The sequence below is a fragment of the Electrophorus electricus genome, chromosome 15 (genome assembly GCF_013358815.1).
Source record: "Electrophorus electricus isolate fEleEle1 chromosome 15, fEleEle1.pri, whole genome shotgun sequence".
Classification (NCBI taxonomy): domain Eukaryota; kingdom Metazoa; phylum Chordata; class Actinopteri; order Gymnotiformes; family Gymnotidae; genus Electrophorus; species Electrophorus electricus.
In genome coordinates this window covers 16,038,776-16,061,287 of record NC_049549.1, presented here as the reverse complement: position 1 = coordinate 16,061,287, position 22,512 = coordinate 16,038,776, and the positions used below count along the sequence as shown (strand labels likewise).

Below are 22,512 nucleotides of genomic sequence, written 5' to 3'. Positions count from 1 at the left end.
TCTCTTATCCACAGTCTGAATAATGGTACATCTGTTTAACATGGATACCTGGAGAGGGAAGAGTTTTGGAGGAAGGAGAACGGTGACAGGGTGGATAACTGGGGTGTCTGTTCCTAAAATAAACCTTTGGTTTTGGTGTAATGGGCGTGGTGGTGTGGTCAATAGAAATGGAATCAGGCAAGGGTGATGGGTTCATTTCTGATGAAAGAAGTGGTAGTTAAAAAGTATTTTAAAACAAGCTTCTATGGATATAAAAAACAGCATCACATGTATCACAAACAAACAAAAAAACCCTTCAGGTCTCACCAGAGACAGGCGGTGGGCTGTGGGCGATGGTATGGTTATCCTCTGTCATGGCCATGCCGTTACTGACAGTGTCTGCCACTAGAGGGCGGCATGCCAGAATTCTACATGTATACACACAGCGTTTGCGGGCATCCAAAGTACTCCAGTAGACTCTTGAGCATCTTAAAATAGAAAACAATACAAAATTGCACATTAAAATCGCTGTTAAATTAACAATGTACATGAAAAACAGTTTGATATAATGGGCACTTACTGGTATCCAACAGGAAAAAGCTTTCTCTCACAGTCTGAGAGCTCTGTTAGCATACCAAGACAATCAATAGTCATGGAACCTGCATTGAAAACACAGAGAGCAAAGTTCATGCTTTCAAACTGATATTTTATTCTACACAAAATAAAAAGGCAAAAAATCAATCAATCAATCAATCAATCAATCAATCATTCATTCTCCACTTCATCACAATAATAATAAAAAATATATATAACCCAACCTATCATCATGTGGACATTGTCTGGCTCAAGGCCCCCGATAAACCTTCGTCTCAAACTGATCCCCTCAAAGTCCACCAAAACCCTCCGGGTTACTTCAAATCCTGTGTCTGTCACCACCTAAACAATTCCAATAATATTGTTTAGGTGTATGCAATATGCAGCCCTGGTGCAAAAAAAACATTTAGTACTTTCTGCATGTTTCACCACCTCGCCCTTGATCAAGTCCCTGTGGCGCTGGCAGTACACTTTTTTGTCCTCCAGAAAGACACAGTTGCACTGCCGGGCACACATGAAGTGGTAGTTACTGGAGCAGGAGGGAAAGTCGCAGCCCACAGTGGCCCCTGATCTTTGGCACTTCTCACATCGCTGTGTTGAAAACAGAAAACAACTATTTAATATGCCTGTTTAAATGTTAATAAAGCATTAATAAGCACATAGACAGACTGAACATAAAGCATATGGCTAGCGTCGCCTTACCAGCTGCCTGCCTCGGCTCACTGCCATATGGACGTTTTTCAGAGAGCCATCATCCTCCTCAAATACCTCTACGGACCACAACGCACAATTCACATGGGCCCATTCATTCTGGCCAATGTACAGCAGCCTTCCACAATCCTAAGAAAAGAGATCAATGAGACTGTCAACACCTCCGGCTCACTCAATATGCTTGGAAAAAATAACCTAATAGGCTGACACCAGCGGAATTACATTTACATTTAAGGTATTCTGCATGTACTCTTATCCAGAGCGACTTAGAAAAAGTGCTTTAGTTGTCTACTCAAAAAATGATCCTTTGCTAGCACAAATAATTTAACATTCATCTTTAAAACATCTTTAACCGAGATACTACAAGAAACAAGTATCAGTGCTGAAACCTAAATTGAGCGATAAAATATAATACAATTTGAGGGTATTTAGCAAATAAGACAGGTTAAGTGCAAATATAAAAATCTTCCTACAAGGGCCTTCTTCCATTTAATTTAAACGCTTTTCAAAGAAACAAGTCTTCAGTTGGTGTTGAAAGGCAGTGAGGGACACTGTTCAGACAGGCAGTGAGAGTTTTTCACCAACTGGGTGCCAGGACAGAGTATAAATTACTTTATGCTCGAACACATTCACACTTGTCTGGTGCTTGTGAAACACACTGACTGTGCTGTGGTTGTGTGTTCACTTACACTGGTGTTCTCATCTCCATAGCTCAGACAAAGCACACACTGTCTGTTGTCACCAACAGCAGGAAGAGGAGGGCTCCCTGGGCTGTTTTCCCGACTGAAGCCTGGGGGGGAAATCACACACAAACAAACAAAAAAAGGAGAAAAAAATTTAACATTTCAGTTTACAGTCTACTTTATAAAAGTAATTATGTTAGACAAATTTGGATTCTGTGCCCTTGTTCTCACCATGTACAGGTTGTGGAGGAGGTGGTGAGGGTGAAGGGGCTGTGGGGGACTCAGGTTCTCCAGGGGCTTTGGGACGAGGAGCAGGAATGATCTTCATAAGCAGAGGCTGCTCAGCACGTGCTCTCTCGTCCCTCTCCTGCCACTGGGCATAGTTGTGATCCAGAGAAGGGGGCAGCACAGCATTTGGAAGCAACCCACTACTGTAGGAGATAAGAAAGATTCGGATTACTTAGTGTCATAATTAACAGAGTCAGGGCAAAAGGTCTGACTGTTTAATCTTAAGCATAAACAGTGACGGGAAGCAGAAGTGTTCCCACCACAGCATATGTGAGCACATATGTGAGATGCTGGTGATGAATTTCTTTCAACAAGCAAATGAACAAAAACAAAGCTAATAAGTACAATGCAATAAGTGAGAAATGAGCTTACATGCAAGAGAAATTCTCTCTCCAAGATATGAAATAAGTGGCTTGTAAACTTCTGAATAATTCACACTAACAAATGAATACCAGCAGACCAACCACAGGGTGACCGCAAGACTTGTCAAAGCACCTATGCGAAATTTAACACTGCAGGTTGGTCTCAGACAGTGGAGCTAAAGCATGTAGACTGTGCATTCCCTTTGGGAAGCTGATATTCTGCTTTGAAAGCGAGCAAAGAGGAGACATGCTCGCTGACAAGCTGTTAGAGCAGCTCCTCACATGACTGGCAACGCCACCGCCTGCATTAACCGTTACAGCACAAGACCTGAGGATTATCTCTTCATCACCCCCCTGTCTAAATTAAAGATACTTAATGATTTTTTCAACAGCGGCACACTCAGTAAAGGAGCAACTCACTTGGTAGAGACTTTGTGCGTTTCCCAGAATTTTGACTCTTTCACCTTGAACCAAGGAAAAACCTGTTCCATTTGCTGTAAGAGACACAGTAGCGTGAGTTTTACAGACAGCAGGGCAATGGGTTGACATTGTGGACATCGCTTTCGGTCCAGCCTCACCCGGACAAAGAAGGACTTGACCATGCTGTTGGCCTTCCTGCTCTCAGGCAACCCTCCCTCTGAATTAATGGCTGTCTGGATGATTCTTACAATGTCATCACTGAACTCCATCTGAAAAACACAAGGAGACGAGGACCTGGTTCCTGAAACCGCTTCTGAGGATCAATCAGCCACTGCTGACACTTTTCCACAGACGTAGTAATAGAACTTTCCACAAGACCATCATTCAGAAATTAACATACTGTACATTACAGTTCCTTTACCACAGATTTATAGCTCCCTGAATCCATCTTCTTCTCCACAGACTCCAAGTCAAGTGGGGAGTCGCTGGGCACAGAGACCTCAGTAAGGACAGGAGGGTCAGGCCCTTCAGGGGAGCGCCGTGAAGGGAGACTCTCTTCTGTCTCTGGGTTCAGTTCTGGGGGCTTCATCACGGCCTGTGACATAAGACGTCAATCAACATAAGATAGTCTACTGGTAGGAATATACCGACAGGAGGAGTAGAGGGCGGGCTTACTTGTCTGTAGCGGAGTAGGTGAGTGGAGGTGCGGGAGTTGAGGAGTGCGGTGAGAACCTGCCGCACAGACCTCTGAATCTCGTTCTCCAAGGTAGTGCGCCACATGGACGGCCTGCACTCTGTGCAGCTGATGCAGGTGTAGGACACTCTTTCAGACAAGCTGGATAACAGCTCATGCATCTCGTCTAAAGCGAACAGAGTGAACACAGCATTTGAGAGTCTTTCTCACCCCCGTATTCCTGCTTCAAAATGAGCTACATAATAAAAGTGTCAGTGATAAATGTGGTTAGGTTAAGCAGAAGGTGTCAGAGGATTACTGCTTTCAGCACCGAGGGATGCTGCACCAGGCTGGGAGCAGCACAACAAACAGTTCACTCACCAGTTACTCTCTCACATTTGGCATGGACCCAGCGATCACACTTCCCACACTGCATCATCTTACTCTCCTCATCATCACAGCACTTATCACAAACAGGACAGACGTTGCCTACAAGAAGAAATCGTATATTAAATCTGGCCTGCACACGGCCACACAGAGCCACACCTGCTGGTGTGTTGGACCCATAACCAACCTTTAGCAAAGTGTTTGGCACAGTCATGACATAAGGAGAAGTCATGTGACCACTGAGCATCCCTGGCTTTTCCTGGTTTGGTGGCCCCACACCTGTTACAGCGAACACATTTGGTGCAAACCTGGGGGGAGATGAAGAAACTCTAAACAACTCAGCAACTCTCAACACTGCAAAGCAAGCATAAATGCCTGGAGCTGGAGAGTAGATACCCAGATTCTTTTCTTGGTGGGTCTGGTAGGATGGTTGGGTGCCAGGCACTCTGGGTGAAAGCTGTTTCTGCACTTGTCACACTCCAGCAGCTGCTGTGTGAAGGAAAAGTATAACAGTTTCAGATTCTACAAAGACCACCTTCAGTTCTAATCACATTCCTGAACTATTAAGTGAAGGTCTGGGATGATCCAAAGGCTTTAAAGTCATTTTCCAGGTATAAGCATGGGTCATGGCCATCACATGTTTACACAGGAAATGAGGCTTCCAGGGTAATGCCATGTATGGACTGAATAGTAGCTATGTGGTATGATATTCCAACTGATTCATGAACTGGGGGAAGAAAAAAACATTGCTTTCATCTAAAGCAGTAAATATTCCATTGCCGTGTTGCAAACCTTTCTAGAACTGACTCATGACTTACCAAAATTTACTTCTCTGAATGCATAACAATTTACAATCTATTTTTAAATCATTACGTAAAGCTAAAATATGTGCACTGGATGGTACACAGCAAGTGGTCAAGAGAATTTAAGCCAAGCTTCAATTTATACCTCCTGCTCAATGGGAATGGTTACCGCTCCCTGTTCAAACATATTAGATATGGCAAATGTATTCCTGTTAAATTGTTATGTATTCCTTTAAAATAATGATTTAATTCAATTTGATAACTGCTGGAAGCATGTGAATAGGTTCTCTCCTAATAAGTCACCGCAAATTTTATAAGTGGAATAAATAAAAATTTAAATCAGGACATTAAATTTGAGATACTGAAAATTATTCCACACTAGTCATTTACTTTAACCAAGGATTTTTAAAAACCCTTCATAAAATGTTAAGTTTAACAGCCCTGGACATTTAACAATATCATAACATGCATAAATCACAGCATGAAGAAGAACAGGCGGAAAATGAGCTCACTTTAGTCTTCTGGCGCTGACGGCCACAGGTGTGACAGAAGCGGCATCGCCGGCAGCACCAGTTCTCCCACTCCTCATCGTGGGGGCGTTCCGTCTCCCCCAAGCAAAAGAGATGGAAGGGCTCACAGCATACCTGGCAGAACACAAACTGTAGAGAGGCCACACGATCAGCAAAGCAACAACAGCCGTAGCAGCAGCAATCTTACATGTGTCAGATGCTGAGGAGAGAAGGCATTGAGCCAAGCCTCTAACATGATCCTGCGTACAAAAGTCTCAGTATCAGTTACTAAAACCCACAGAGGCGAGTGCAATATGATCCAGTGAGAGATTATTTACCTCCACATTGCCACTGCTGGCGCAGAGAAAGCAGACCACCCGGGGGGTGATTGGCACAGAGGTGAGGATGCTGAGGCCCCCCATCTCCCACACCTTCTCAATGTCACAGTCTTCCTTAAAATCCACTCTGATCCGATGCACTCCGTCGCAGGGCGCTTTCTGCTTGGCTGTGCCCCCAGTCGAGGGAGTGCTCAGGAAGTTTAAAGTACTGTGGTCGGGTTTGGTGGCCATCTGCTTCTCCTGTAAACAACGGCAAGTCAGGTGGGTGGCATGAGCTACCGCCAAGAAGCCCACAAACGCTCCTGCATGACACAGACAGACAAACGGCTACCTGGCAGGAAGGGCCTCACCTTTTCCTTTGATTTCAGCTTTGGTGATGGCGCACAGCGAGCAGTCTGCTTCTTCATTTGCTTTGCTTCTGATGCTGAAAGATCAGAGCACATAAAACGTGAAGTTCGTGTACTCAACACCTTTCAGTCGTGGGGGGTAAGTCAGGTGATCAGGGCTTCCTACCCGAGGGTGCATGAGACGAAGCCTCACCACGGTGATGGGCCTTCTTTTTGTGCTCAGCGGGTGGCGACTTCGTAGACGTTTCCTTTTTTGTGGGAACTTGGCTTTGCTCCTGCAGGTGCTGGGCTGGTGGGGTAGACGGAGTCATGGGCGAGGAGCTGAAGGAAGGGCTGGACTGCGGCTGCTGCTTTCGCTCTTTCCTGGAGGCAGAGCTCAGAGACGCCAAGGGCTGTCTTGAGTTGTCAGGGCTGGGGAGCGTAGGGGGGTCGGCGGTGGAAGAGCTGGGTAGCGGAGGGGATGGTGGTCGCTGCTTGTGTTTGTCCTCTCCCTGTACTGGGGGTGGAGTTTCACTTTTCTTTGTGGGAGGATCATCTTTTAAGGGGGGTGGGACTGGTTTGGGGCTCACCTCAGGACAGTGAGATTTGATGGAATGATGTGCATCCTTTTTTTCTGACAATTTATTTTTCTTCTTATCTTTTTTACCTAAAAGCAATAAACACGCAACAGTTTGTATATTGTGAAAATAAAGGGAATGCATTTTTTAAACTGCATGTTGCTAGAGAAGATTCTAACCTTTTGCTTGCTTCTGAAGAAACTTTGACGGCATCCACTGTAGGTTTTGACACTTTCTCACCCTGTCACAATGCACATGTATACTTTTGTGTTAGGCATATCTGTAAAGTCCTCAAATCAATGCAAGGACAAATGGTTATAGAATATGACTGATTATTCAGCAATATACTGCAATTACAATTAACATTTGCAATTAAAATTTGCAACACACATTGTAGAAATGCTAATTAGTGAATCATAATATTGTTTGAACATCTACAATTTGTAATGATGCTAGGATGGTCAAATACAATTCGGACACGCTTTTATCCAATGCGACTGAGGATTAAGGGTCTTGCTCAGGGGCCCCAACAGTGGCAACTTGGCAGTGGTGGCAGGGCTTGAACCAGCAACCATCCAATTACAAATCCAGTACCTTAACCCGCTGAGCTACCACTGCCCTATTTTCAATCCACTATTGCAGAATCCTTAAAATTACACAACAAATTAAATTTCTGAAGATCATACTCACTTGCAGCATTGCTTCTTAATGTTGCGTCCACCAAACTTAGGTTTGTCGAGACAGTTGGTGCAAACCCCACAGTCCTCTGGTACTTGGCACCCGGGACACTGCCCACAGCGCCGTGAACGTCGGCCCTTTCTGGGTGGAGCCTCCTGGAGAGTTTTCTGCCTTGTTACTGGTTTAATGGGAGGTGTGGATGGCTCAGCTTCTTCTGACCCTGCCACTGAAGATTTGTCTACAAGAGAATCAGAAATAATCAATCACATATGAAAATGTAGTGTAAAACCAAACCAATCATGATAAAATTAGGAGAAAATATTTGGGAGGTGCTGACCATCATTTCCCATGGAAGACAGGATCTTCTCTCTCTCTTCCCATGGCAAGGCACTGAGGGTAGGCATGTCATCTGGAAACACAGCACGGTTGCGCCCCAAAGCTACAGCTGCACGACGGCACACATGTTTGATTCGTGGACCACGGACTGATGTCTCGGAAGAATCACTCTCCTGACCCTAGGCAGACAAACACTGATAGATGAACTGCGGGCCAAACAAACAAATAAAAACCGTAATTGTGCTGCAGTTATTATAATTATTCAGGATCAGAGATGGTTATTTAGGTTCAGAAAGATGCTTTGAAATCAAACTTTTGTAACTTTCCAAGTACCAATTCTTTTTTTGTTTGTTTGAAGGGTTTCACAACAGAAATGCGGCATAACTGTAGTGTCCCAGATATCTCACACCTCTACACCGCCCACCCCATTTCTCTCAAAAGTTTGTGTCCCTCTAAGAGGTAAATGTTTGGATTTTTTATAGATATTCCATTATACCATTAATCTTCAAAATAACATTGCATACTAATTTTAAAGGTGATTTTTCTCTGAAATCTGAGTTCCATGTTAGAATAGCTTAATCCAAGTCAATATTTATCTTTATTAGCAAGCTCAAATGATTGCATCCACATTGATAAACAGTCAAAGTATTTAACTTGGATGTGTAATTTGTTTGTCTGATCTTTAAAAAAATAAATAAAATCAATGCCAGCACTTGACGCTTGAAGAGTGGCATCAGGTATGCCATTTTAGGTTTGCACTTTAAACTTGCAGGCAGGTTCAGTCTCAAGCAGGATTCTGAGATCAACAAAAATCAGGAAAGATCAGGAAAACCTAAAAAAAAAAAAGACTTAACATTTCACAGACCTGGAGAAGGATATTAAAATATATCAAAGCATTTTGGGATACTAGTAGCAATCTTGCAACAAGACAATAATCCAAAACATAAAGTAAAGTGAACCAAGTCATGGTTTAAAAAGTATGTGAAGGTTTTGCCATGGCCTTCCCAGTCTACGGTCTTCAATATAACAGAAAATCTGAGGACAGCTCTGAAGAAAGCAGTACACGACAGACAACCCAGCAATCAGGTATGACTGGAGCAAACATGTCAGTAAGAATGGACTGAAATTACACCTGTGAGGGCACAAAATCTGCTCGAAGAATACCCCAAAAGCCTGGATGAGATTTTAAAGTGAAAGGGTGGACATCCACACATTAGACAGTATTTCATAAAAGGGGGACATAAATCTTTGAATCTTTCATTACTTTATGCACCAGGCACCTGGTGTGAACCCTGAATCATAGTGAAATCATGTGGTAGTATAATCACTCTTTAGAAAACTTCATTCTGGACTCCCCCTCCCCCCAAAGCCCCTGTTGTTTCTCAGTTTCAGGGAAAGAAACCTCAACATTGGGGGAAATACACAAGATGATCAATCCCCATTCAATGATGACAATGTGTGAAGTTAACTTTTAAAGTAGAGGATTTTTGCTCCTTTTAAAAGGATTTGATTCATTTAAAAACCCATTAAAGTTTGAATAATCAGTGATCTATAAAAGTTCTGTTACTGTTTGTAGTAAAAATCATCTGGGAATTTTTTTGTATGTGTATTCCAACCCTCATCAACAGCCTATTTTTCACTGGATTTGGATTGAAATTTGTACTGAACATACAATAAAGTATAAATTTGCAATATTCATGTAAAATGTGCTGTTGAATGTTTCACATTAATTTATTCACAGAACCTTTTTACCCAAAAAAGAACATTTTAGTTCTCAAAAATTAATATCTCCAATATTTTTCACTTTTTCAACCAATTTAGTTTCTGCATAGTATTAATATAGTTCTATCACATATAACATTTATTTGGTGCTGCATAAGAAAGTGATACAGATCTTGATAAATATAAATAGCGCACTATTTATATTTAATATAGTTTGACCGTATATTTTCCCAAAGAGGATTAATGTACTTCAAACAAGAAAGTGTTCATATTTCAGTGCCAATATATAAAATAATTGAATAATTTAATATATATATATATATATATTTTTGTAAACAAGCATTTCTTATACTCTTAACAGTGAATAAATCCAGAAAAACATTAAATATTTGTGTCTGAAGAAAGCCATTTTTCACCAAACTGGCCCTTCTGGTGAATCATCTGTGAAGTCAGAGCAGTCATTTCTCAATTTCACTAGTTCCTTGTCTGTTCCAAACTTGGCCAAACCTGAAAAATGCACTTTTCCATTAGTGTAGGCTGTCTTGTGACAATTTCCCTCTTCTTATAGGTCAATAGAGCAGGGCCCCATGATCTTACTCAAACTATTTAATAATTCATCTCATTTCTAGTGCAATATTTTATACAGTATGTAGCAATCCATTCAGGAATCAGCCCAAACCTGTTTTAGGTGTGATTAGCCCAGGCTTGCATTACATGTTTCTAATGTTACTTGCTGATGTGGGAAATTAGTTCAGATGTTCTAATTTACCTACAAGCTCTAACTTGTTGATCTCTTGACCCCAATGAAAAATACCTATTCAGCCCATCACACAGATAGAAAACCTTGCAGTCAACATATTTGTACTATCTACCTACAAAATAAAACCACAATACAATGACAGGGAAAATTATGAAAACTATTTTCCAAAATTATTAAATTATGGAGCAATAATTTTTTTTAATTCGGAAATACATATATTGACAATGAACACTTTGCCATACAAATACAAAAACTTAAAGCTATTTAGGTTTTTCAGTACCGAAGATATATTTAGCAAGACCCATGGCCCTCAATTTTTTAAGCAGCAAAGAACATCATGTAAGGATTAGTACTACAAAAAAATAAAATTTGGCAGAAAAAGTGAAAACTAGTAGAGGTATTACTTTTTAAGCTTGTTTTAAAGAAAACTTAATTCTTTGTTTGGGTAAAAATGATGTGTGTTAATTTGATTAATGTAAAACATGCAGGAACAAATATTTATGAATATGTTTTGCTAATTATCCTCATTATCCTTATTTGGTAATTATCAGGCAATTGGTGAGGCACAGAATATACCTTCAACTTCAAAATTAACTAAAAAAAAAAGTTTTCATAGTATAACTAGGATTTTGCAAGATCTCAAGAATTTAAATGCACAAGAGTTTTTTCAAGAACATCCACAACATGAACTGGGAAGCCCAGGTGAATTGGCATGGAATGACCCTTGTGTGTGTTTTAAAACACACCCACCCACCTACCTACCCACAGATCCCCACACCCCTTTTTTCTCTCAGGGAGATATATAATTGAAAGATCATTACTAAAATAGTAATTGGCTACAGCCCTGTTTAGTCAGAATAACACTAAAAATAAGACTGGTCAAAACAAACACAAAAATAACAACATCTTGCACCAACCTGGCCTTTAGGCTGATCCACTGATTTCAGCGACTTGTTCTTCTCTATCTTGCAGAGTTGGTCTTTAGCCATTTTCAACAGTCCTGCCACACGCCGATCAGTGACTGGCTGTTTTTCAGCATGAGCCAGCACTGAACCCAGGGACGCTGTGGTTGGGGTGTTCCCAGACTGGATGGCTACACTCACCCGCTCCTTATCCTTGTCCTTCTCCACTGCGTCAGCTTCCACACCTTTCTCTGACAATCTGCCTTTTTTAGACAGACGTACCTTGGACAACAATGCCCCTATTGGTTGGACCACACTTGTTTCACCTGGGGAGGCCTCTGCACTAGGGTCAACTGTGACAGATTTCTTCTGCCCAGGAGTCTTTTTCTGGGTGAACGACTCATCAGCATCCTTATCATCCACAGTGAAAAGGCTTGCAGTGGAACAGGTTGGCCCTTCTGAAACATGGCTCTTCGCTCTTCTCTCCCAATCTTTTTTCCCTTCCCTTTTATTTTCCTTTTCACGCTCCTTACTTTTCTCTGGCTCCCTTTCCTTTTCTTTGGGAAGAGAGTCTCTTTCCTTTTCTTTGGGAAGAGAGTCTCTTTCCTTTTCTTTGGGAAGAGAGTCTCTTGAAGTAGAGACACTCCGCTCTCTCCCTGCTTTTCCAGCGCTCTGACCTTGGGGACCGGAAGCAAAATGAGGGAAGAGCTGTGACGAAGAGGCAGAACTCCCACCAACACCAAGGCAACCATCCACTTTTCGGCCATCTGAGTGACTAATGGGGCCAAGAAAACTTTCTGAGAAGGTGTTGAAAGGGGCTTGAGTTAAGGCACTGACTGCAACCCCAGGTAAAGGGCTGGAGTTTCCAGTTACACTTGTGGGGACAGAGCTGGTCAGTGAAGACAGTTCAGAGGAGCTCTTTCCAGCCTGGGCACCTGACTGACCACTCCTAGTAGTCATAGAGTGCGAAGGGGACCTAGGTTGTCCACGTGAAAGCCCAATTTGCCTCCTCTTCCGGCGTCGTAGAGTCCTGTTTGATGGCAATGTGGCCTGGAGAGGAGAAAGCGAGCAAGGACTTCTCCCTGAGGAAGTTGGGAAAGTAACCGACTCAAAGATGCGGGAGTGTTCAGGAGTAGGAGTAAAGCGGGGGGCACGGAGCAGTGGAATGCGTTTCTGGAGTGGCGACTCAAACCGAGACGAGGGATGCTGGTGGTGGTGATGCAGTGGGGAGAACAGTCTGGTACCTGTCCCCCCTGCTCTACCTGATGTGGGGAAACCTCCTGGTGCCACACCACCTCCACCTGGACCAGGAGGCATTAGTCCCACATCTTCAGCTGTGAGTGGTGGAGGGCGGAAGTTATCAAAGATGGGCTTGCGAATAAGGCCCTCCTTTGCATACTTTGCAGAGGAGAAGCACTGCTGTTCTGTGCGTGAGAAAGACTTCCAACGGAAAGTGGGCTCACGTAATATGGCACGACGTTTGTCATGAGAACCGGGGAGTATCGCAGGGGTAGGCAAAAAGGAGGCAATAGATTGTGGCATGATCCATGCAGAGTGCGAGTGATGTTCACTGATGGCTGATGCATTCGATGAAGTTGACTGAGGAGGTGGAGGTGGGGTGAGAAGAGGAGGTGGGGGAGGAGAGGAGGAAGAGGAGGCAGTAGATGATGCATGCTGAGAGCCTGTTTGGGAAGAGGACATCAGTACCCCTGTGGCTGGGCTGATGATGGCCTTTTTCCTATCACTGATCAGACTGCCCCGACCACGTGCCACGAGACTACCTCTCCTGAGGCTTTGACCTCCACGGCCCCTTCTGTTTGGCTCCATTAACAAGTGTTCCATCTCAGGCTCGGAGGGTGGGGACAGCGGATGTGGGGTATGGTGCAGACTAGTCTCCCTCTCGCCCTGAGAAGAGGGAGAGTGGTCAGGCTCCTCCGACAGGACTTGGGTGCCATCTGAAACCTGGGAGTCGCAGGAAGAGTCATCCAAACTGGGGCTGCTGGAGCGGGAAGACTCCCCTGAGGAGAGCTGGGAGGAGTGTTGTGACACCGCGCTTGAGCCACAGGAGGCTGCACTGCTACTGAAGCGTCCGTTACTGTTGTTGCAGCTGTTGTTATTGAGGAGACTGGTTGCTGCAACCACAGTGGCACTGGCAGCTGGAGCTGGAGGAGGAGGGGGGGGAAGGGAATCAACAGCAGGTCCTGCCCCGGTGATGGCCACGGTTCCGGTTGTATTTGGAGCAACAGAAACAAGAGTGGGGGAGGGGGAGGCAGGCTGAGGTGCTGTTGCTGGTGCAGAAGGGTCCAACCGTGCAATTTTCATGTGTGGCGGTGGAGCTCCACAGTTGGACTCATCCTCAATGAAGCGTTTTGGGGTCTTAATAATCCGCAGGGAAACCGCACTCACCACAGGCATTATGAACTGGCGAATGTTCTTCAGCTGTGTTCTCCTCCTCCTCCTAATCCCAACCTCAATACCTGCCCCACTCTGAGACCCTGCTGCCTCTAGTTTCTTTTTCTGTGCTCCTTTCTTAGCCCGCTGCAGTAACTGCTTTGCGATAGTGGCATCAGTGCGTTTGGAAGGTGGGACAATGCGCACAGGCTTGATATGGCGAGGGCTTTGCCGTAAACCCAAAGGTCTTCCGAGTTTTGAAGGTGTGGCTGGGTCAACTGTTGGTGGGGATCCATGGGGTTCTGGGCTAGTGCGTTCATCAGCAGGATGAGGGGCCCTGAGCTTGAGATGCTGTGGAGTGCGGGGGTCCACATCTCGTTCCGGGCGAACCCTGAAGGCTTTCTGTTTGGTAATGCCAGCCTCTCCAGGAGACAACTCCGGGGCCGAGGAGACAGCAGCCTGGGAAGCAGTCGCAGTGGCCTCCACTTTCAGGCGCTCAGCAGATGGAGGCCTGCCACGTCTCCGCCTTGGCACCACAGGGACTGGGACAACCTTCAAGAGTCCAGACTTAAGGGGACTCAGCTTGACATCTCGGAGTCGCTTCAGTTTGGTCACCCTTGATTCGCAGCCCACTCGGGGCAGTTTGGCCTCAGCTGCCTGCTGCGCGACAGGCCCCAGGGGTGTGCGTTTTGTGGCCTTTCTTTCCTTGTCGTCCTCCGCATCCTTGTGAAGTGCTGGACTTGGGCAGGGCTCCAGCGCAGGATCCTTCCCTTCATCGGGCAGCACATGGCCACTGTGCGACCAGCTCCTCTGGGTGGCAGATGCAGGAGGACGACCTCTTCTTTTTTCGCCAGAGCCAGGGGGTCTACCGGGCGGCCGCTTCACCTTCTCTGTGGGTGGAGCTGTGAGGACAGGCAGAGGCTTAGGTTCAACACCTGCCAGTTTCTGTACAGTCGCTGCTCTTGGGGGGCGACCTCTGGGCTTCTTCTCCTGTGTTGGAGTAACTAACCCAAAGAGAATGAGCTTAATTCAGAAAGTGCATCACCCTTCTTTTAGAGAGACTAAGTGAAATCAGTAATTACTATAGACTAAAAAAAATTTGGTGTTGGAAAAAAAAGTTGTGAGCATTGTATGACATCTCTATGGGCTGTAGAGATCAAGATTATCAGTTTTCAAAACAGAATTGTGATATTCTACTATTTCCACTTCTGGTATTAAACAGAATACATGATAAACACTGAAAAGAACATATTCCACAGTACTGTTGTACTGAAATATGCCCAATGCATGTTATTGCTAAAACAACAACAACAAAAAAAAACACTTCACCTGAGGTCCATCCAGGACTCTGTATTCTTCCATTTTCGCTGACCGTACCAAAGCCTCCAAATACTTCTTCCTATAAAAATCAATATGGAGAAATAATCAGCTGGATTTCTGCAGGTCATTTAGCAATGTACTGCTGATGCCTGATTCACTTTTATCATCTTCTGAGTCTAATTCTTAAGAGGATCAGCTCTGACTTCAGTTACATTCCATCTTCATGACCAATGTGGAGCTTTAGCTTTGTAGAAAACTCATGACAGTAATCCTCCAAACCAAAGCACATGTAAATACAAACCACAGGTCGCTACCAGCAGTGCTGAAAAAATTACCCTCATGTCTGCTGCTTGGAAAAAACATTGAAATTCCATTCGATGACACCCAAGAAATTGTAAATACACAAGCAATCAATCAAAAATTATTTATATAGTACTTTTTACAACAGATATTGTCACAAAGCAGCTTTACAAATGTCCAGGTCCAAGTGTTCACTTAGCACGCCAAGGGCGACAGTGGTGAGTGCGAGGCAGAAACTTCAAGAGGAAGCAAGATTCAAAAGGCAGAAGCTTTGGTCAACAGCAGACAGCACAACTAGAAGAACCAAATAATCCATAGGAAGACCAGAAACACAACAGAAAAGCAATATACAAAACAAAGGAAAAACCAGGGAATTGCTTCAACAAAATTCTTTCTGATATAGAAATGTTAATGGCAATATTCTAAGAAACATAACATATAATATGGGCTAGCCAACATGTGATGTAGATTGTAGAAACAGTATGTCAGGTAAACAGTTAATCCATATGCTTGGAAAGAAAAGGAAGTTCCAGTCTGGATTTGGTAATTAGAATGAAAGTTGCTGACAACTGCTTGAAATCTGGGATGAAAATATTTATCAGTGTACACAAATGGAGTAATACTTGTTATTCCCCTCATACACATGAAAACAGAATGAGAAACCTAGATTGATACGGAAATGTCTTTCCTATGAGAACGGTTTACACAGAGAGACACATGGCAGAAGATGAAACCATTATTCCTGCCATCATCTTCCTAGTTTTCCAGTATGAATGGAAAACACACGACATCACTTGATTACAAACATGATGCCATCTGAAAACAAAACTATAAAAACAGTCGTTACATTCTGGCTGGAATAAGGTTTAATTTTTAATACTGACAATACCATATAACCTTACTGATCCCAACATGTCTAGCTAGCTACATCTCCGATTTAATATTGTTAAACCAGCAGTTAGCTATAATGTTAGCTACAGAAAACATCAAATAGCATACCCTTTCTTAGCATACAAAGCTACTAGCCCAGATATGCTACAAAAACACCAAACAATTTCTCCACCTTTGTCCTGCAGGGCAGGCTGTGTGAACAAGATCATTTGGAACTTACCATACAACAGGCCTGCATATTTTGCAGCCTATCCCACTCCTACCACAAGGGATACTGGGAGGAGCACTTATTACGAAAGCCATTTATAGTCCTTATGATCTAATTCTGTCACAACTGTTTAGGTAGGTCATAATTCCAAGCTTATTTTAGAAGCAAGGTATCTGTCCCAATGAAGTCCACATTTATCAGATTTCTCAATAGGCTTACACTGTAGATGACTAATTAATGCCAACTCTAGTAGACATTAGGCAAACAGAACACACAAAAAGGGTTAACAAGGCACTCCAGTTCTAAACACGAGGGCACATTAAACAATCTCATCATGCTTATTAAAGAATGAAGTTGTATTAAAAAACACAGCCTGCACGTTCGTTCATTACTCTAAGAATGAAAGACAACTAGCATCCCCTTCACCAATATGCTAGATTAGAGTACACAGTAATGCATCCTACAGTAATATGTCCTAGTCAAGCAGTTGTTAAGGCTAGATCCTCTGTGTAATTCAGAACTAAATTTCAGCTGTAACACAGGATAACTAATGTCCAAGACTTGCTTGCACATCCTTTTGTGTTGATTCTAAAGTGTGTGTAGGGGGGTGTCCTTTCTTAATATTTATTTAGAGAAGCATGTGGGGGGCATGTTTGTAAATCTGTTACCATATGAGGCAAACATACTAGTTCTTACCAAAACATGTAATTATTAAATCGTTCAAATATAAGACTCTTACAAATAACTAGAAATTTAAAAATATAAAAGTTCCTGCTATTCTTGTTTTCTTTTTACTCAAATAAAGCCACTTTTTTTTGAAGCTTTCAAAAATGATGATTACATTCTTTGCCTTCCCTGCAGCTATAAAACTGACACTTTATGAGCAAAACAAAATGGCCTATTTTTGTTTTTGTTGCATGAGGGTTGTTCAATCAATCAAGATTTACAGCAACTTGTAACTAATAAACCTTAGACCAAACAACAAACTATTCAAGTTAAACAGAGAACTTTGGAAAAGAACACTAAATCAAAATCAGATCAAAGATTATTATTAACTTAAAAATGTGTCAATATAATTGTTCAGGCTTTATGAACATCTGTATTTTATACGAAATCCTATGATCATTAGTAGCAATGCTTGCAGTTTTAAAGGAACATCCAAGATAGCTTAAGTAGGCTTTAGAGTCCAACTTTGCACCAAGAGTTTCCTTTTCATCATCTGTGATGTGGATCTGACAGCAGCCCTTCCATCTGTGTTGGCAGTAGTGGACTACTTAAAGCTCTGCAGCTAGAAGTCACTATAAGAGCATGAGTGGCTCTCAATGACAGAATGACTGCCTCAGGCACACTCTCATTCCTTTTCTGTAACACACACACACACACACACACACACACACACACACACAATGTAAACAACCTCCAGTGACAGATGCAGAAAGAAGAGGCGGAAGAGATCTTGGGCACTGCTCTGACCACATTGCAGCAGTTGCCGCAGCAGATTCGGGGAGATGAAAAGGCTCAGTGGCCGACAAGCACACATGAAAAGCTAATCTAAACAACACCGCCCACACACTCCAAGTTCCTGACTCTCTGCTTCAAGCAGAGCTGCTCAATCGACGCCCACGGCAGAAGGGGAGTTTAGAGATAGCGAAATTCAGACACTGGGCCCTGAGAAAGCGACACCTTGCATGGCCGACAAAGACACAAAGTGCAAGAAGACTGAGGGACACTCTGGAAAACAGGCAGGAGTCAACTAGAAACAGTGACCCTTGTACTTTCCCTTCTCTGAAATAAGAATGCATTCAGACAGTAATTCTTGCTAAAACAAAGACTGTTGCAAAAATTAAACGTCTAGATTAAAAATGAAAAGCCTGAGCACCGGCCACAGATGAAAAAGCACGGTTGTGATTACTCTCTATGCCACGCTGAAAATCCTTCTTCTATACAAAACAACTTGTGGGCCATCTGCCAGTTTTAGGTAACAAAAGGTTAACAAGCAGCCGATTTGTTTACACATGTTCGTGACGCTTCCATCCTGAGCAGATGGTCTCAAACCCAGGAAAAGTTCAATATGGCAGTTAACTCAAAAACTAGACATAAACTGGCAAGCACAGTGAAACTTAGCAACTACCCATCCCCTGAAGGAGCCACAATTACATTACTCTGTGTGTGACCAGTGATACTAAACATACTCAAACCCCTATAATCACCATAGGCCCACACAGCCACATCAAGCAACATACCCAGTCCTTAACCGTAAGCCCAAGGATATTTGATAGCAAGGGCATTGACTAAATTACTGAATCCATTTTCCCTAAAAGATCATAGGTTCTGACAACTGCTGACTGATCAAATTCTCCAAATTCTCTAAACCTGGGTAAAGAAATACTGACCATCATTATCTGGGCGCTCTCTCACTCTGAATGAATGAATGAAATCTGCACATTACTTCGAAAGTATGTAAATAAGAATGTTAAAGATGTATAGAAACAACCAAGATTTTATATCACATTATTTGCTGGGTTGAAAGATTAACAGACATCTTAATAAGAAACAAAGATTGCACTGGGCCGTATGCAAGACTCATTTGGGTTGTTCCACCACCCACAGCAAAAACACTACAAAAGAAGGGGAATTCCAATCATCTTAGGTATTCCATCATCTCAGCCTTTCAAAAGACTTTAAAGGTGCATGGAGAAATTTCCCTTTACATTATGTATATAAACTGTCTCATGTACCCACACATTACACTCCCCAAACAGAGACGGCACAGACACCATGTTCCAACACCTAACACCCACACAACTGGGTAGCTGTGGCTTTAAGACAGAGGCGTGATAAAAACAAAAGACGCGCCTCCTGCGAGGTGTAATGAGGGACATAAAAATCGTAGCAAACAGCTCAACGCCTGAGCCACACCCCCAACCCCCCAAAGCAGGAGCAAAGCTCCTCTAACTGCCTGTCTACAAAAAAATAAAAAGAAGAATAAAGCCATGGATGGGAGGGTCTGTGTCCAACGTCCCTCCCAGTGCCGTCCCAGGGGGAGGAGGGCTCGCTCTTCACCCTTTGATATCAGCCCCTGTGCTCTTTCAGCCGCCTGTGCTTCTTAAAGACTTGGATAAAAGCAGACACAAAGCTTCCTACTATGATCCACACGCTGTCTGGGGGACAGGGCCCTCTCCACATAAATAGGCCAAACACCTGCTGGACCTTTGCCCTCTGCATAGGCTGCACCATTCATCTGAAAGCAGTGGAGCAAAGCCTTCATTTGCTGTATCTATTCAACTACACTTTTGTATCAGGCCTTGATAGTGATCCTCATTCTACTTTGGTAAGTAGGGCTTATTCTGGACACTAAAAGGCAAGCCAAATGGTGTCCCTAACAAAACAAAACATGACCAGACTCAATGTCTTCTTGAAGTGTCAGTAACAGTCAATGTTACAGATTCATAAATGTTACATGAAACAATATCATACCTGAAAACAAATGTTATTCATTTTACACATTTGTATATGAAACATTAAACTGTGTCTCTACTGATAAAGCAGCATCTTTAGCAAACCATACCAGTTGATTAAGCAATCTAAAATGCAAGTGAATTCCTATTGAGACCCAGTGGACCCAAGCAGCAGGACTTGGGTTTAGCATGAAGGAGGGCCTCTCTGTCCTTCTGTTTACTGAGGATGCTGGCCTCGGGCTGCTCTGTGAGCTCAGCAGGCTGTGATGAGCCAGAACAATCCTTCTCAGGCGCAACATCCCCTCGGAATGAAATCACAATGCTGTGTCCGCAACTTCTAGGAGCTGCAAGTTCCACTGGGATTTTGACCGTCTGTCTACCTTGTATAGGACTTATGCATTTTACATGCTATTCTTATTTTACTCGTATGCACTTTCAAAGTCTAACTGGAACAGATGGAGATGCGAAGCATATTGGGCCAATTCCCCCCTTACGCCCTAATGATGCACGTACACTAAGGCAGTAAAACAGAATAAGCCACTGGCTAATTTCCAAAACATGGCACGAACATTTCAGCACGCAAAAAGTGCATCCAAAACAGACGATACCGAAAACAAACGTGTAGACGGAAAAAAACCCATTACAAAATAGGTTTGCACCAAACATGACACTGTCCTGATAGCGGTATGCTCCCACCCCTCGCCTCGTACGCGTGCTCATCACGAAAAAGGAAGATGGTAGCTCGCGAGTTCGTAAGCGCACACACCCCCACAGCCTCCGTCCAAAGGCGCGCTGTTATTGTAGCCGTTTGGCTGTTCAAACAAACACGTCCGTTACACCAATAAACCATTTATACGGTGACTACACAACAACACAGACCCCCTTTAATAGAAATCGGCGATTACATCTCGCCGTATTACAGCTTTTCCGAATTAATTTTGGTACTACGCAGTATGTGCTGAAAAAAAAAAAAAAAAACATGTCCACCTCCCATTTTCCATCATCAGCAACGGCTAACTGGTTAGCAAACGTTAGCTGGCCAGCTAGCTAACATTAGCACCTGGTGAAGGACTGAATCAATCTTAAAGCAAAAAAATAAATAAATAAATAAATAAACAGTAGCGGGGAAATTTAACCCAGAGGAACGCTAATATACAAATGTTTTATATTCGGGCCGCAAAGCTGTGGAGAGTTGAAGGAAACTGACAGAAAATGACAGTAGGTGCGCTGTGCTAGTTTGCTAAGGTTAGCATCGTCGGACTATTTGAAGGGCCAGAGCAAGACGTTGATGACAAGCTAGCAAATAAACTAGCTAAGCTATCCAACTCCGCAAATACCTCAGGCCAGGACACCTTCTAACGGGGCAAATGGCAAATAATGTGTCCAATACAGCCGATACCTCGGGAAATCACCTTTAGCCACGCTTCCGTACCGAAAATAAAACTAAAATTCTGACGTTATTTCATAACTGCGGTAACGAACGCTCCGCTGTCGGAGAGGAGCTGGAAGTCGAGGTTTAGAGGGGAAATCTGCAAAGTCTGACTCATTCACAAAGATAGTAAAACATGTCGATGAAACGCCTGGTAGCTGTTAACATCGGCACTTTACAGTAACCTACGTCTTGACCCGCGGTTACACGAGTTCATGAAGCTGAACCCAAGTGGGATCAAACTAAGTTAGCTGGCCAGCTATGATGGCGTTTAACTGGCCAACGCACCTGTATATCCATGTGAAGTCTTGGCACTGAATTACAGATTTAAATTTTTTTTTTTTTTTTTTTTGCGCTGAAAAAGTGGGGAGTTTTATTTTTCTGCACTTCTGTTGTTAGCTAAGCTAAGCTAGGATACCTTTCTCGTGTAGCTAGCTTTAGCAAGCCTGAAGTTTTTAGTAAGTAGCTCTATTAAAAAAGTGTACGAGATCCATTATGGACGTTAATCTACAAACGTCAAATTTTATTTAACTGTCTACATCTTTTCGTGTACCAGAGCAATATTTGAGCAAGCTAGTAAACTCTTATGCTAACCTCTTATATTAGCAAACGAACCGTTATCAGGGTCTCCAACTATTCTGTCAAAACACTCAGGTTCTGCTTCAAGGGCCAAAGTGTTTATCCAAGCTCCCCCAGAACATACCAATAATTTACCAAGTTAGTTACTATCGCCGTTATCTGCCCAATTAGTATCTGACGTACGAAAAACACACAGACAGATATACGGATAGCGATTCGTTTTATCTACCAGCTTCTTAGACTGTCATTCCTCCGAAGCTAACTGCACATGGATGGAGGCATGTGCCTACTGTAGAGCAAAATAACTGCTCAGTGTGCACATTTAGCCAAAGCAACTCGCCACTGCAAGTACTGTTAGAGACTCAGCTCCGCTCCCAGCAGAGTGCAGCCAGCGCGGAGGGTCCGGCGTAACTCACCTCCCCGCTGCTGGAGCCACTCGACTCCCCCAAAACATCCCGAAATTTCCGCAGGTTGCTGTCGATCGCCGCGGTCACTCGCAACGCCGCGTCGAAACCGGGGCCGAGCCCGCTGGTGTTCGGATGGGCCGCCGTGCCGTTTCGGAGGGAAGCGGCGACCCGGATCCGGCCCGCTTTCCTCCCGGTGCCCGAGCTGCTGCTCCCTCCGGGCCGCGCAGGGAAGCGCCACCGACAGCTGTGCGCCATTTTACACTCTGCCTGCCTGCCCTAGGATCAGGGAGCTCAGTGGGCGTGGCCCCTAAACGAGCGATTTCAACAAACTGCCACTTTCGTCAAGCGGCGAGAATTGAATATCCATGTTTCGGGGTGGTAGTAATATGGACCCCCGACTTCGCGTTTTTACATCCCAGTACAGAATGTTTAATTATGCCTTACGCAGGTTCACTTAAAATACCCGGGAGAGCACCGCAT

At 43.6% G+C, this 22,512-nt stretch overlaps 1 protein-coding gene across 3 annotated transcripts in view; it reads right to left on the bottom strand.

Annotated features, from left to right (window-relative positions):
* Window positions 1-22,287, bottom strand: part of kmt2a (lysine (K)-specific methyltransferase 2A) — a 29,346-nt gene extending 7,059 nt beyond the window's left edge. The window contains exons 1-25 of one of the 3 annotated variants that reach the window (XM_035533909.1): window positions 22,042-22,287; window positions 14,770-14,839; window positions 11,065-14,444; window positions 7,667-7,844; window positions 7,342-7,567; window positions 6,831-6,892; window positions 6,261-6,740; window positions 6,098-6,171; window positions 5,748-5,987; window positions 5,413-5,559; window positions 4,494-4,586; window positions 4,285-4,405; window positions 4,092-4,199; window positions 3,713-3,897; window positions 3,459-3,632; window positions 3,196-3,306; window positions 3,038-3,111; window positions 2,199-2,398; window positions 1,974-2,074; window positions 1,276-1,413; window positions 1,006-1,164; window positions 798-915; window positions 560-638; window positions 307-467; window positions 49-198 (exon numbers count right to left, since the gene is read on the bottom strand). In XM_035533909.1, the coding sequence (XP_035389802.1) occupies window positions 49-198; window positions 307-467; window positions 560-638; window positions 798-915; window positions 1,006-1,164; window positions 1,276-1,413; window positions 1,974-2,074; window positions 2,199-2,398; window positions 3,038-3,111; window positions 3,196-3,306; window positions 3,459-3,632; window positions 3,713-3,897; window positions 4,092-4,199; window positions 4,285-4,405; window positions 4,494-4,586; window positions 5,413-5,559; window positions 5,748-5,987; window positions 6,098-6,171; window positions 6,261-6,740; window positions 6,831-6,892; window positions 7,342-7,567; window positions 7,667-7,844; window positions 11,065-14,444; window positions 14,770-14,839; window positions 22,042-22,287 (7,075 nt within the window). The remainder of the gene's footprint in view (window positions 1-48; window positions 199-306; window positions 468-559; window positions 639-797; window positions 916-1,005; window positions 1,165-1,275; window positions 1,414-1,973; window positions 2,075-2,198; window positions 2,399-3,037; window positions 3,112-3,195; window positions 3,307-3,458; window positions 3,633-3,712; window positions 3,898-4,091; window positions 4,200-4,284; window positions 4,406-4,493; window positions 4,587-5,412; window positions 5,560-5,747; window positions 5,988-6,097; window positions 6,172-6,260; window positions 6,741-6,830; window positions 6,893-7,341; window positions 7,568-7,666; window positions 7,845-11,064; window positions 14,445-14,769; window positions 14,840-22,041) is intronic. The other 2 variants (XM_035533910.1, XM_035533911.1) reach the window with 2 other exon arrangements.
* Window positions 22,288-22,512: the final 225 nt, after the last annotated feature.